Source organism: Chiloscyllium plagiosum, unplaced genomic scaffold (assembly GCF_037043375.1).
Source record: "Chiloscyllium plagiosum isolate Xiang-an unplaced genomic scaffold, Cpla_swu_hap1 HiC_scaffold_2, whole genome shotgun sequence".
Classification (NCBI taxonomy): Eukaryota; Metazoa; Chordata; class Chondrichthyes; order Orectolobiformes; family Hemiscylliidae; genus Chiloscyllium; species Chiloscyllium plagiosum.
Window position 1 is genome coordinate 62,278,801 of NW_028270140.1, and position 14,844 is coordinate 62,293,644.

Genomic DNA, 14,844 nt, shown 5'->3' on the forward strand with positions numbered 1-14,844 from the left:
GGGTCTGTTTCCATGCTGTACATCTTTGGGACTAAAAATCACCAGGTCATCAATGTCATATGTGAAAGGTGAATTTACAGCATTTATCAGAAATATTTGCTCAACTTTGGGAAACAGGCTTGGTGATAAACCTGGCTAGAAGTGAATTTGCCAAAGCCCAAGTCATGTTTCTGGGCCATGTTGTCAGACATGGACACATGGCCCCACTGAATAGGGGGACAAAGATTATTGGGGAGTTTCCCATACCAACACTGATGAGAGTAATACTACAATTTGTGACGGAGTGCTAAAATTCAGCATAAATTTCGGATTAAAACCCAGTGTGGTTGATACACTCACTGAATTAAAGGCAAGTAGTTTCAGCGAACAGCAGATTATCAAAAGCATTTGATCGTCTCAAAGATATGTTAACAACTTCCCGTAATAACCACTTAATTACACAGCCATTCAAGGAGGCAATTGATGAGTGTTAGGTGTTGTACTCTTACAGAGTGAGGATGAGAAGACCTACTAGATATTTCTCCAGGAAACGTTCATCAGCAGAAATATTTTGACTACTGAGGAGACCGAGCTTGGTGTTGGCATTGCAACATTTATGTCACCAGTAATGTGTCTGGATCAGTCATATATACACTAAATCATGACCCACAAAAGTTTGAGAAATTTAATGACAAAGATTTCAGACTGTTTAGATGGAGCTTACGACTGCAGCCAAAAATTGCATGTGGCAGTACAGAAAACATTTGCTGACATATCAAGCGTTGGATGAACAAACAAAAAAGGTAACCAGACTAAAATAGAATGTAGTAGTGTATGTTTGCATGTTATAATTGGTCTATGTATTGTAATGTACTAACAAGGTAAGACAAAAGGGGTTTAAATTTTAAACGAAGCCATCTTTGATAAAAAGAATCCTATCAAAGAGTGAGTTTATGAGATGCTGCAGGAATTGGAAAAGCTCTTCAGTGATGTTCCTGTATCAAGTTGGTTGGGGTTTCAAATTAAGGTATTCAAAATTTCATTTTGTTGGTTTGCATTTCAACCGTAATATTTCACTCAATCTGCTTTGCTTAAAACAGTAAACTGGCTAGCTGCAGTCATCTGGAATATTTGCTTCGCATCTGCCTTTAAAGTGAAAGTTGGGTCTGGGCTACTTTACAATATTCTTGGGGGGGGGGGGGGAAGGAAGGAAAGAGAGGGGGAGGGAGCTGGCCTGGACCCTAACAAATGCAATAATATACATCTGCTATTTCAGGCAAGTAATTTTTACCAGTTTAAAATCAAGACAGTGTTTCAGTTCATAAAAGGTGCTGATCTGGTTGCCACACCTGAAGGATGTGGAGGCTTTTGAGAGGGTACAGAAACAAATATCACTATGATGTTGCCAGGTTGTAAGAATTCTAATGATTTTTATTGATGAGGGTATTAGCTAGGGAGGAAGATTTGTCCAAGTGGAAAGTCAAACCAAGCTTGTCCAAAAGGACAACCTTATAGAAGCTTGCAAAATTCAGGGACAGAATGGATAGTCGGTCTCTCTCCTTCACCCCCTCCCTTAAGATTAAAACAGAAAACTTATTTGAACAGATAAAGTCCAGGAATCCAAAGAGGTGCAGTTATAAATTTATTCACAACAGTATCCAAACAAGAAAAAAGTAAACAGTATTGTAAATTTCTTAAGCGTGAACATCATTTCAACTGCTAGTATTTCTTTACATGTCTTAGCAGTCTAAACCCACTGTACCACAATGAGCTCTATTGCTGTTTAGAATACAGCTCACATACAGGTTTGAATGAATTTGTACAATTGAATGTATTCACTGAATACTACAATATTTACAAGAAAGTCCAGAAATTTCCAGAAAGACTTATTTTTCCTGGTCTTTAGAAAGTGGTCTTCGAAATAGCAGAATATGTGGTTCTAGAAATAAAGAAAAACTGAAGTCAGTGGTAATTTATCACATCTCTGCAATACTCATTAAAAACATTCTGTATGCTTAAAGTTTATTGAGCAAATGTATTAACAAGCTAAAAATTTAAAGGATAAAAGAATTTGAAATTTCAATGACTGATCAATCCAGATTAACCATTCACATAGATGCTGTGACTTGATAGCTATGACCAATACAAATCAACTGGTGCAACTCAAATCATTTTTTAAAATAAGCCAATTTTAGTAGAATGCTTTACCAAATTTGAAAGTGCTTACCATGGTAAAAGAAAGTAGCCCCTTACCCCATACAGCAGACTAAAATGCAGTTTAAGTTCACTCAAACTCAAATTTTCCTTTCCTTTAAAGAATGTTTGAACTACAAGCATGTGGGACCTCTGCTGGTCATAGCAAGTAATGTAAGTACTGTACACAGATGAAACAACAGTATTCACCAGCCAATTTTGCAGCTTTCAAGATCAAGTGCAGGTGAGAAATGCTTCACATAATCTAATTTAGTAGTTAAAACAGCACCTTCTGCTCAGGATTATTTAGATTTAGATTAGACTACAGTGTGGAAACAGGCTCTTCGGCCCAACAAGTCCACACCGACCCGCCGAAGCGAAACCCACCCATACCCCTACATTTACCCCTTACCTAACACTATGGGCAATTTAGTATGGCCAATTCACCTGACCCTGCACATCTTTGGATGGTGGGAGGAAACTGGAGCACCCGGAGGAAACCCACGCAGACACGGGGAGAACGTGCAAACTCCACACAGTCAGTCGCCTGAGGCGGGAATTGAACCCGTGCTAACCACTGTGCCACCCACAAATTATGTTTTTCAAATTTACTAAACAATAATGCATAATCTTTACTTTTTACAGGGAACAACTCTGGATGAGGCCATCTGAGTTTAAGGCCCCCCAATAGCAAGAGCAGCAAATTGGGAGGAAGAGTTTGGAAAGGTGCAGAAGTAACTGGGTTGTCAAGATGGCTGACTTCAATTTACCTAGTATTGATTGGAACCTCCTCAGTTCAAATAGTTTGGATGGAGCAGTTTTTGACATGACCCCAGAAAAGATTCCTGACTCCATTTAGATCAGCTGACTAGAAGGGAGGCCATATTGCATTTGGTGCTTGGCCACAAACAAGGCCAGGTGTCAGATCTCAGGAGAGCATTTTGGAGATCACAACTTCCTGACCTTTACTTTCCGTGAGGAGAAGGATGGGAGCAGACAGTGTAGGAAGTGTTATTGGGGGGGGGGGGGAAGAAATGGGTGAATTACAATGCTATTAGGCATGTACAGGGGCACAAACTGGGAAGGGATACTCAGGGAAATGCACACCAGAACTGTGGGGGTTGTTTGGGAGCACTTGCTGAGTGCTGAATAGGTTTGTCTCAGTGGGACAAACCATAAATTGAAAGCAGGAATCATCAGTGCTTCGTCCAGAGGCTCACTGAAGAGGTTACCTAGTATGGTGACAAAACGTCTGAAAATAAACATTATAGCTCAGCAAGCAAACCTACATCCAGAACCTCAACCCGAGCTACAAATCTTCTCAAAACTCGCTGAGGCAGAGAGATGGTGTGGTGAAGGAATATTGGGTGACAAGGGATTGGCTAGTCAAGAGGAAGAAGGAAGCTTAAGATTGAGGCAAGGATCAGACAGGTCTCAAGGGTTACAAGGAAGCCAGGAAGGAACTGAAGAATGGACTTAGAGCTAGAAGGGAGCATGAAAAAGCTTTATTGGGCAGGACTAAGGAAAACCAAAGCATTCAAAATGCAAGGAACAGAGGATGGCCTGATTAGCCTACATGAGAGTGGGCTAAGCAGGGATAGTGGAGAGAACTTGTACCTGGAGTCAGGTGGTAGAGGAAGTCCTTGAATGAATACTTTGCTTCAGTATTCACTATGAGAGGGAACTTGTCATCTGAGGACAGTGTCAAACAGGCGGATGTTAACGATGTGCTGAAAAGTTTGAAAAACAGGATAGATAAGTCCCCTGGGCCAGATGGGATATACCCAAGCTTTCTACAGGGGGACTGCTGTACCTTTGGCAGTGATCTTTGTGTCCTCACTGTCCACTGGAGTAGTGCTAGATGATTGGAGGGTGGTATATGTTCTCCCCTTGTTCAAGAAAGGAGTAGGGATAATCATGGGAATTACAGACCAGTCTTGTCTGTGGTGGGCAAAGTATTGAAGAGCTTTTGAGACAGGATTTGATTACTTGAAAAACTAGTTTGATTAGAGACAGTCAGCATGGCTTAAGGAGCAGGTCATGCTGCACAAACCTCATTGAGTTCTTTGAGGATGTGTCAAAACACATTGAAGGTAGCACAGTGGATGTGCTGTATATGGATTTAAGCAAGGGATTTGATAAGGTTCCCCATGGTAGGCTCATTTAGAAAGTAAGGAAGCATGGGATACAGGGAAATTGGCTGTCTGGATACAGACTTAGTTGGCCCATAGACAGGAGGTGATAGTAGATGGAATATATTCAGCCTGGAGTTTGGTCACCAATGCTGTTCCGTGGAGATATGGGATCTCTGCTCTAATTTTTATAAATGACATGGATGAGGAAGTGGGAAGGTGGATTACTAAGTTTGCCGAAGATTGGAGGATAGTATGGACGGCTGTTGTCGGTTGCAACGGGACATTGACAAGATGTAGATCTGGGCTGATAGATGGCAGGTGGAGTTCAACCTGGAATAGTGTGAACTGATTCACTTTGGAAGGTTGAATGCATAATATAGGGTTAATGGTAGGATTCTTGACAGTGAAGGAACATAGGGATCTTGGGGTCCATGTCCACAGTTACCACCCAAGTTGATAGGGTTAAGACATATGGTGTGTTGGCTTTCGATAGCAGGGGTATTGAGTTTAAGAACCACGAGATTATGTTGCAGCTCTACAGAGCCCTGGTTAAGCCATACTTGGAATATTTGTCAGTTCTAGTTACCTCATTATAGGAGAGATGTGGAAGCTTTAGTGAGGATTTATCAGGATTGTAGAAAGTAATGATTTGTATTAATACCTTTATTATCAATGATAACCAAAAATAAATCAAACTCCTCCATCTTTAACAAAATCAGAAATTGCTGGAAAGCTCAGCCAGAATGGCAGCATCCATGCAGTCCGGTGACCCTTCTTAAGAACTCATCTTTATACATTCTATCTTTGTATTGTATTTATACAGATACAAAAATAAGCTTTGATTTTGTATGGAAATGTACAACTTTGATTTTTCATTATGTAAAATCATTGTTAAGAATTAAAAATAATGAGTTGCGATTAAATTGATCTAAGGATATTCTTCTCTTCAATATAGTGCCTTAAATATCATGTGAAATCTAGTTCTAGAAAATGGATGGGTTGGGTTGTTACTAATTATTGAGATTCTGGATTAGTGATGCTGGAAGAGCACAGCAGTTCAGGCAGCATCCAAGGAGCAGCAAAAATCGACGTTTCGGGCAAAAGCCCTTCATCAGGAATAAAGGCAGTGAGCCTGAAGCATGAAGAGATAAGCTAGAGGAGGGTGGGGGTGGGGAGAAAGTAGCATAGAGTACAATGGGTGAGTGGGGGAGGGGATGAAGGTGATAGGTCAGGGAGGAGAGGGTGGAGTGGATAGGCGGAAAAGGAGATAGGCAGGTAGGACAAGTCCGGACAAGTCATGGGGACAGTGCTGAGCTGCAAGTTTGGAACGAGGGTGAGGTGGGGGAAAAGGGAAATGAGGAAACTGTTGAAGTCCACATTGATGCCCTGGGGTTGAAATATTCCGAGGCGGAAGATGAGGCGTTCTTCCTCCAGGCGTCTGGTGGTGAGGGAGTGGCGGTGAAGGAGGCCCAGGACCTCCATGTCCTCGGCAGAGTGGGAGGGGGAGTTGAAATGTTGGGCCACGGGGCGGTGTGGTTGATTGGTGCGGGTGTCCCGGAGATGTTCCCTAAAGCACTCTGCTAGGAGGTGCCCAGTCTCCCCAATGTAGAGGAGATCGCATCGGGAGCAACGGATACAATAAATGATATTAGTGGATGTGCAAGTAAAACTTTGATGGATGTGGATCAAGCATCCATCCTTTAGGGCCTTGGATAGAGGTGAGGGAGGTGGTGTGGGCACAGGTTTTACAGTTCCTGCAGTGGCAGGGGAAAGTGCCAGGATGGGAGGGTGGGTTGTAGGGGTGGGAGACTGGGCACCTCCTAGCAGAGCGCTTTAGGGAACATCTCCGGGACATCCGCACCAATCAACCACACCGCCCCGTGGCCCAACATTTCAACTCCCCCTCCCACTCTGCCAAGGACATGGAGGTCGTGGGCCTCCTTCACCACCAGACACCTGGAGGAAGAACGCCTCATCTTCCGCCTCGGAACACTTCAACCCCAGGGCAATGTGGACTTCAACAGTTTCCTCATTTCCCCTTCCCCCACCTCACCCTAGTTCCAAACTTCCAGCTCAGCACTGTCCCCATGACTTGTTCTACCTGCCTCTGTCCTTTTCCACCTATCCACTCCACTCTCTCCTCCCCCACCTCACCCATTGTACTCTATGCTACTTTCTCCCCATCCTCCTCTAGCTTATCTCTCCACGCTTCAGGCTCACTGCCTTTATTCCTGATGAAGGGCTTTTGCCCGAAATGTCGATTTCGCTGCTCCTTGGATGCTGCCTGAACTGCTGTGCTCTTCCAGCACCACTAATCCAGAATCTGGTTTCCAGCATCTGCAATCATTGTTTTTAACCTCACTAATTATTTCGACTCTAAGCAACTTGGGCAGTGCACTTATAGAAACCAGGATTGAATTTACTCGGCTGTGGACCATGGTGTTGGGTTGATAACCATATTGCAAGCTTACACCTTATTAGCAACAGAATCAAGTCAGACATATTACAATCAGCAGCAGCAACCTAACTGTCCTTATACAGGTCCATTAAGCAATGATAGTGGCAGGAACTCTTAAGCCTCAACAGAGCTTCTAAGAATACAAGTCCAACATACCACAAGTAAATAAAAAGAATTATGAAAATATATTGGGTTAGGAAAATACCAAATTTAATGCAAAAAGTGATTAATCCTTTAATTGTAATACCTGGCTCATGCATCATGTAGTGAACCCAGCCCAGAGACTGCTGGACACCTAGCTTTCGCCATTCATCTTCAGACATAAGATGAGTTTTTGGAACTTGCTTTGCAAGTTCTTTGGGCAACATGACATGCCTGTTAAAGAATAGATTACAAACAAAATATTAGTTATGTTTATATTATCGGCTATTCAATCTCAGTTCAGTAGATTAAGCAGGTCCAAGTAATTAGTCCTGACAATTAGGACTAAATTCATTCAGCAGAAAAATGCAGCATAACCAATAGCAAATGGAAGTGAAATTTTGTAAAATATTACATCAACAGTGCTTGATAGCACAATTTGAACGTGGACAAAAACAAGCCATAATTCAGAACTATCAGCACCACAGAAACTTCCTTGAACTGAAATAACGGACATTGAAAACATAGTAATAAAGCCTAGTAAACATTAACATAACATCCTTTAAAAGGAAAAAAAAACTGCCTTCCTTACCTGGTCTGGCCTACATTTGACTCCAGATGCACAGCAGTGTGGTTGATTCTTAACTATTCTCTGGGCAATTAGACATGTTAATTGCAGTATAGCCGTAGTCACATCAAAAGATGAAAATATTTCACTCAAATCAGAAGTAATTCTTAAAGTCTTTGAAATCTACTTTTTGCATTTAACCTATTTTTTTCTGTGCTAAATTTCCCAAATTCTACTTCTAATTTGCTTCCTATTTAAAAATAGGAAGATCATTTTTATATTAGTGTTGGTCCAAGATGGACTAAAATTTAGTGGGTAGTCACTGAAATTCACCCACAAAGTTAGGACTTACAAAAGTTTTATTCTACATGCAATGTCCATGCTTAAACCAAGTGCTTTATATGTAAAAAAGCAAAATCTTCCATTTTAGAGTGGTTTAATAGCCTTGAGCCCATCAGCTCGGAAAGTAAAATTTTTAAACCTGTCTGCCAGACCGTTGTTGTGCAGCTGGCTTAACTACACCATTCCACACTACCCTGAACTGGTGCCACACATTTGGTGCAGGTATGCCAGTAGTGTGAAGGCCATGGTGCAGTGGTAAAGCCTCTGCCCAAGTCAGAAATTCAGGCCGTAAGTTCTGTTCCAAGGCTGCGTAGCCAACAGGTTGATCAACCACCTTTATAACCAGAAACTACAGCATCCAATTTTGTCTGAATCAGTAAGGATCTTTTCTTTCATTACATATGAAACCAAACCGGAGTATTTTCTCTTGACTCGAGCAGGGCTTTTTGATGTCATCATGTTTGTTAGATGCCAGTTTTACAGTTATAGTGGGACAGCTTGATCAGAAGATTAAGAGTCTTCAGCATTACAACTTGAATTTGTTAGAGCTCCAGTTTCAGTATCTATTGCGGTCAGCCATTTCTTAAAAGGAAAGGTGAATCAAATTAAATTGTGTGCTGCAAGTATGATGCTACAGATCTCTCTACTTGGTACTGCTGGCTAAAGATATTGTAAATACAGCTTTGTCTTCTGTACTCACATGCTAGTCTCTACCATGGACCATCCCGAGTGGAAATGTAAAAATATCCACCAACATGCTCATCTGTAAATGGCAGGACTATTGATCAACTATATTGAAGAAGGTTTCTGCCAACTGCATGCAACATGATTTTGTTTTGGCTTCACTCATTTAGTGTGATATACCCAGTGCTTTTTCTGATATACCCGGTGCTACTTCTGGCTTGCTTTGCTACATTTCTCAAACAGCGAGGTGATTTCTTATCCTTCACTCCAAGCTACAAAAAGGGCAATGGAAGTTACAGCTTGTGGTGATGGCCCACATTTAATAGATCCTTAGTTATATTTCAAAGCCAATGATCCACACAGCAGCTTTAGCCAAGACAGTGAATGGTTGTGATGCCATGCAAGAATCGATCTCAGGGCCAAAATTCAGTATGAATATGATACTCTAACTTGGGGGATAACTGCAGCCCCAAGTTGAGTTGTTCATCATTGATTCATGGAGCAAGTAGCCCTATCTTGTCTGCCCAGTCTTTAGAATGGTTGAGGGTTATCCAGATTTTCTGCTAAAGATGGAACCTGGGAATTCACCACACTATTCAATTAGAAGGTTGCAGTTGGTTATAGCAATCTTGTGAAGAGAAAGTTTTCCCAACCCAAAAAACAGAGGCAGCAAGCAAACTTGTCTACGCAGTGAAATCCTACTGGGGAAAAAAAAAGTGATAATGGTCACTGTCAGCTGTTGTTGCACTGAAATATTGACAGCAACAAGATGCTGGATGTAATAGTCTGTTCTATTATAAAACACATTTCTTCAACGCAAATTGGCTTTAAACACACAATTAAAGAATTTAGACCGTCAATTGTAGAATGCAAACTTTCCTTACCTGTAATGGCTATAACAATTCTGGTCCCATAAGTTTAAATGGTGCTGCTTTTGCACAATTTTCACGAGAGATCACGAGAACAGAACTAAGTTATATCAGAACCAACTTATTTGTCTATATGCACAACTGAGTACCATCTATACATAAAGATGTTTACAAGAAAAAAAAAGTTACAGACCCAGAGCTCTCCAGAGTTTTCAAATCTCCATCAAGCCCAAAAAAAATAAGACGAAGGCTGACACTCATGATGCTATGTTCCAAGTGAAAACTTGTTTTAACAAGATACGTTTCACAGTTAGAGGTTGTCTAGCGTAATGCCTTCACTCCAACCGAACTCCTTGAATCTAGTCCATCTCCACTGACTACTCCCATCCTCCAGTTTAGCAAAAAACATTCTTCATGTTCACTGTACTGAACAGTCTTCCTCAACTTCACAAAAATCAGTATCATGGTCAATTACTATCAATCAATTAGTGAAACAAAAGATCTTCAATTTGACAAATCAATAATTTGTTTTTAAAAATGACAATTCAAAGTTCATTTTGCATTACATCAGCACACCTTAGAAAACTCTCAAAGTAGAACATAGCTACACAAGGATGATACAAACTTTAGAGGCTGAGAACTAACCAAACAAATCAGGCCTGCTTTCTGTAGAATTTAGAAGGTTACAAAAGGAGTGATTGATTGAATCTGCAAGGTATTAACAGGAAGAGGAGACAGGTTAGAGAAAACTGCTTGCATTTGTTGGGGATTCATAACATTGAAAATTACAGTGCAGTACAGGCCCTTTGGCCCTTGACGTTGCGCCACCACATGAAACCAATCTGAAGCCCATCTAACCTACGCTATTCCATTCTCACCCATATGCCTATCCAATGACCATTTAATGCCCTTAAAGTTGGTGAGTCTACTCCTGTTGCAGGCGGTGTTCCATATCCCTATATGGAGTACAGAAACTACCTCTGACATCTGTCCTATATCTATCACCCCTCAAATTTAGAGCTATGCCCTCATGCTAGTCATCACCATCCTAGGAAAAAGGCCCTCACTGTCCACCCTATCTAACCCTCTGATTACCTCATGTCTGACTTAAGGTACCTCAATCTCCTTCTCTAATGAAGACAGCCTCAAGTCCCTCAGACTTTCCTCATATGGCCTTCCCTCCATACCAGGCAACATCCTAGTAAAGTCTCCTCTGAACCCTTTCCAAAGCTTCTACATCAGGTATATTTTCCAGAGTTCGACAGATTCAGGATCAGTTCCTGAAGGAGGGTGGCTAATGTGGTACCACCTTTTAAGAAAGGAGCGAGAGAGAAAGCAGGAAATTATAGACCAGTTAGTCTACCTCAGTTATGGGAAAGATGCTGGAGTCTATTATAAAGGATGAAATTACGACACATCTGGATAGCAATAACAGGATAGGTCAGAGTCAGCATGGATTTATGAAGAGGAAATCATGCTTGACTAATCTTCTGGAATTTTTTGAGGATGTAACTCTGAAGATGGACAAGGGAGATCCAGTACATGTAGTGTACCTGGACTTTCAGAAAGCTTTTGATAAAGTCCCACATAGGAGGTTAGAGAGCAAAATTAAGGCGCATGGAATTGGGGGCAAAGTACTAACTTGGATTGAAAGTTGGTTGGCTGATAGGAAACAATGTAGTGATAAACGGCTCCATTTCAGAATGGCAGGCAGTGACCAGTGGGGTACCGCAGGGATCAGTGCTGGGACCACAGCTTTTTACAATATATGTTAATGATATAGAAGATGGTATAAGTAATAACATTAGCAAATTTGCTGATGATACTAAGCTAGGTGGCAGGATGAAATGTGAGGAGGATGTTAGGAGATTACAGGGTGACCTGGACAGGTTAGGTGAGTGGTCAGATGCAGTTTAATGTGGATAAGTGTATGGTTATCCACTTTGGTGGCAAGAACAGGAAGGCAGATTACTACCTAAATGGAATCAATTTAGGTAAAGAGGCAGTACAAAGATGTGGGTGTTCTTGTACACCAGGTAAACATACAGGTACAGCAGGTAGTGAAGGCAGCTAAAAGCATGCTGGCCTTCATAACAAGAGGGATTGAGTATAGAAGCAGAAGAGGTTCTTCTGCAGCTATACAGGGCCCTGGTGAGACCACACCTGGAGTACTGTGTGCAGTTCTGGTCTCCAAATTTGAGGAAAGACATTCTGGCTATTGAGGGAGTGCAGCGTAGGTTCACGAGGTCAATTCCTGGAATGGCAGGACTACCTGACGCTGAAAGACTGGAGTGACTGGGCTTGTATATCCTTGAGTTTAGAAGACTAAGAGGGGATCTGATTGAGACATATAAAGATTATTAAAGGATTGGACACTCTGGAGGCAGGAAACATGTTTCCACTGATGGGAGAGTGCCAAACCAGAGGACACCACTTAAAAATACAGGGTAGACCATTTAGGACAGAGATGAGAAACTTCTTCATCCAGAGAGTGGTGGCTGTGTGGAATGCTCTACCCCAGATGGCAGTGAGGCCCAGTCTCTGGATTCATTTAAGAAAGAGTTGGATAGAGCTCTCAAAGATAGTGGAATCAAGGGTTATGGAGATAAGGCAGGAACAGGATACTGATTAAGGATGATCAGCCATGATCATATTGAATGGTGGTGCAGGCTCAAAGGGCACAATAGCCTACTCCTGCACCTATTGTCTATAAACCCACATATCCTATAAACCGACATATCCTATACAAGGCTAAACCAAGCCAAATCCAAAACTCAGCTATCTGCCATGGAGAGATTCAGAACGTTAGCCAGGATTTCTGGATTGCTAGTGCAATGACATTAGTGCATGCCACCGCTTGTCCAATTGACACATTGGAGGAAAAAAGCTGTATCTCCAGACATGTAAGGACTCATAACTGAAATCATAAGCACAAGTGATGCTTTGCAGTAAAAAGCTGATAGTCTGAACAAGCCGTTTGTCGCCCTTCTGAAGTCAGGTTTTGCTATCCTATCCATTTTTGCCGCACACGGTCTGCGTTGAAACTGCTTATTTGTCAATCGGAACTTTTACGAGTGACCTTGCCGGACCACTGGCCTGCGTTACAAGTGCAGCGAGACCGTTAACGAGATGGCGCGGCAGGATGTAAAAGCGGCACGTCGGAGACAGCCGGGGAAATTTGGGAGAGCGCAGGAGGGGGTGGGGCAGGAATACTATGAGCTGTTGGTGTCCTCTTCAACGGTCACATCATCAGCTCGCCACAGGGAGAAAATTCGAGCTCCTAATAACCTAATAAAACACCAAGGAGGCCGGAGCAGTACCCAAACCAGCCTAGTCCAGTTATTACTTATCAAAACTTAGACGTTTATATCAAGTTAAGTGTGTGAAAAGTACATGCTGACCCTGCAAAAACATTTGCTCGGATGCGGTGAAGTTGAGTTCACGGCGTACGATCGCGATTGCCAACTGTCAACATTTAGAGAGGAAAAACATCCAAAACTACAAATGTCGCAGTGTGCTTGTTCGGCCATAATTAAAGTCCAAGATAGAATACTTCATAAAGTACTCCGGATGACGTAACTCCTACCTGTACTCGTACTGGTCATCATAATATTTGTCTGAGTAATAGATTTGTTTATTCGCCATGACTGTCTTTCCTTCTGTACTAGTTCAGCCGGTGAAAAATTACCACCTAACACCGTGCCGAATCAATAGCCACTCTCCCCCCAACCGCCCCGCCTCCCACCTTACAGGCCACGAGGCGATTTGAATCACACGGCCCACACCAATTGGCCCACCGGTCTGGCCACGTGACACAGCGGCGGCTGTGGGCGCGCGAGCCCTCACTCAGCTAACGGTTAAGTCACTAGCACGAGGAAGTGGCGCGCGAACTGATGACTTCAACACTTAACCGAGCGTTTGATAGTGGTCTTTGTCGCAGGAGACGCTTCTGGCGATTATTTAAGATCATAACATCCTAAGACGTGGGAGCAGAAATTAGGCCATTCAGCCCATCGAGTCTGCTCAGCCATTCAATTAAGCCTGAAAAGTTTCTCAATCGCTTTCTCCCCGAAACTCTTGATCCTTTGGTTGTGAATGGTTCTTTTTTTCCTTTAAGAGCCTTACCCTTAAACACTCACCTTGGCTTCAAGCATTTAATTTGTTTTTGACTCCCACCATGAATTTTGGTGTCATAATTTATCCATACACATAGGATTCCCTTATCATTTACAAAATAAATTACATTGCTGTTGAATTATAGTGTTTAAATATACAAGTGAAATTTGACAGACCAGTCAGCAGAGAATCCTATAGTATGTCAGTCAGACACTGTAGTACAAGATAAAAATCAAGTTAGAAAGATAGACAATTTGAAGGACATGTAGACTTATGAAATACATTTTGTGTTTGATAAACTTAAAACTGCTTGAAAAGTGTGGAGTACAAATGTCTTTAGCTATGAGTTTTCAAAAGGGTTGGAGAGAGAGTGAGAAATGGGTACTTAAAAGTAGTCACAGATGACCTCAGGATGAGGTTGGGAGATTGGAGGAGGAAGAGACGAGCTGAAGAAGGTATGGGATGGTTTTAGGGACAAATGCTTTTCCCACAAAGTCAGGAGTAAAAACAGCAGGGTGGCGATTACGAGCAACAGAAGAGCAGCTAGTTCGGAGATAAGGGACATCTTAATGGAAGATTTGGCAAATCTAAGGAACAAAAAAAGACAAGCATTCTCACTGGAAGAAATAAGGTAGAATTGAAGAGGAAAATCTTTGAACTGAGGGCTAGGTAAAGTCACCATAAAGAGACCTCACGGCTGCGGTCTCATTAGTGGGAGACGACAGATGGTGGTTAACCTGAAGGCTACTATGCCTCAGGCAAGGGGAGACTAAGGAGAATCATAGATTCATAGAGATTACAGCACAAAAACAGACTCTTTCTTCCAACCTGTCCATGCCGACCAGCTATCTTAAATAAACCTAATGTTTAAGGGTAAGGCTCTTAAAAGGAAATATGAACCATTCACAACTAAAGGATCAAGGGTTATGGGGAGAAAGTGGTTGAAAAGCTTTTCAGCCTTAATTGAATGGCTGAGCAGACTCAATGGGCTGAATGGCCTAATTTCTGCTCCAATGTCTTACGATGTTATGATCGTAAACAGTCCTCAGAAGCGTCTCCTGCGACAAAGACCGCTATTAAATGCTAGGTTAAGAATTGAAGTCACCAGGGCACGTGCCACATCTTCGTGCCAGTGACTTAACTGCTTAGTGCTGACTTACACGCCCACCGCCACCTCGGCATCACGTGGCCAGACATTTGCCAGCATTTTGCCCGTATCCCTCTAAACCCTTTCTATTCAACCATCCAACCCAAACTCTGGATCTGTTATGTAGATGATACCTTTGCCATTGCTAAACATACATAACTTGAAGAAACCCATCCCACATCAATAACATCCTCACTGGAATAAAGTTCACA

At 42.1% G+C, this 14,844-nt stretch overlaps 1 protein-coding gene across 1 annotated transcript; it reads right to left on the reverse strand.

Annotated features, from left to right (window-relative positions):
- Positions 1–1,608: 1,608 nt before the first annotated feature.
- On the reverse strand, positions 1,609–13,112 carry LOC122561752 (cyclin-dependent kinases regulatory subunit 2). The gene is made up of 3 exons (XM_043713860.2): positions 12,956–13,112; positions 7,013–7,140; positions 1,609–1,918 (listed from the first exon to the last, which is right to left on the reverse strand). Exons 1-3 carry the CDS (start codon positions 13,012–13,014, stop codon positions 1,866–1,868), a joined length of 240 nt encoding a protein of 79 aa, XP_043569795.1. The 5' UTR covers positions 13,015–13,112; the 3' UTR covers positions 1,609–1,865.
- Positions 13,113–14,844: the final 1,732 nt, after the last annotated feature.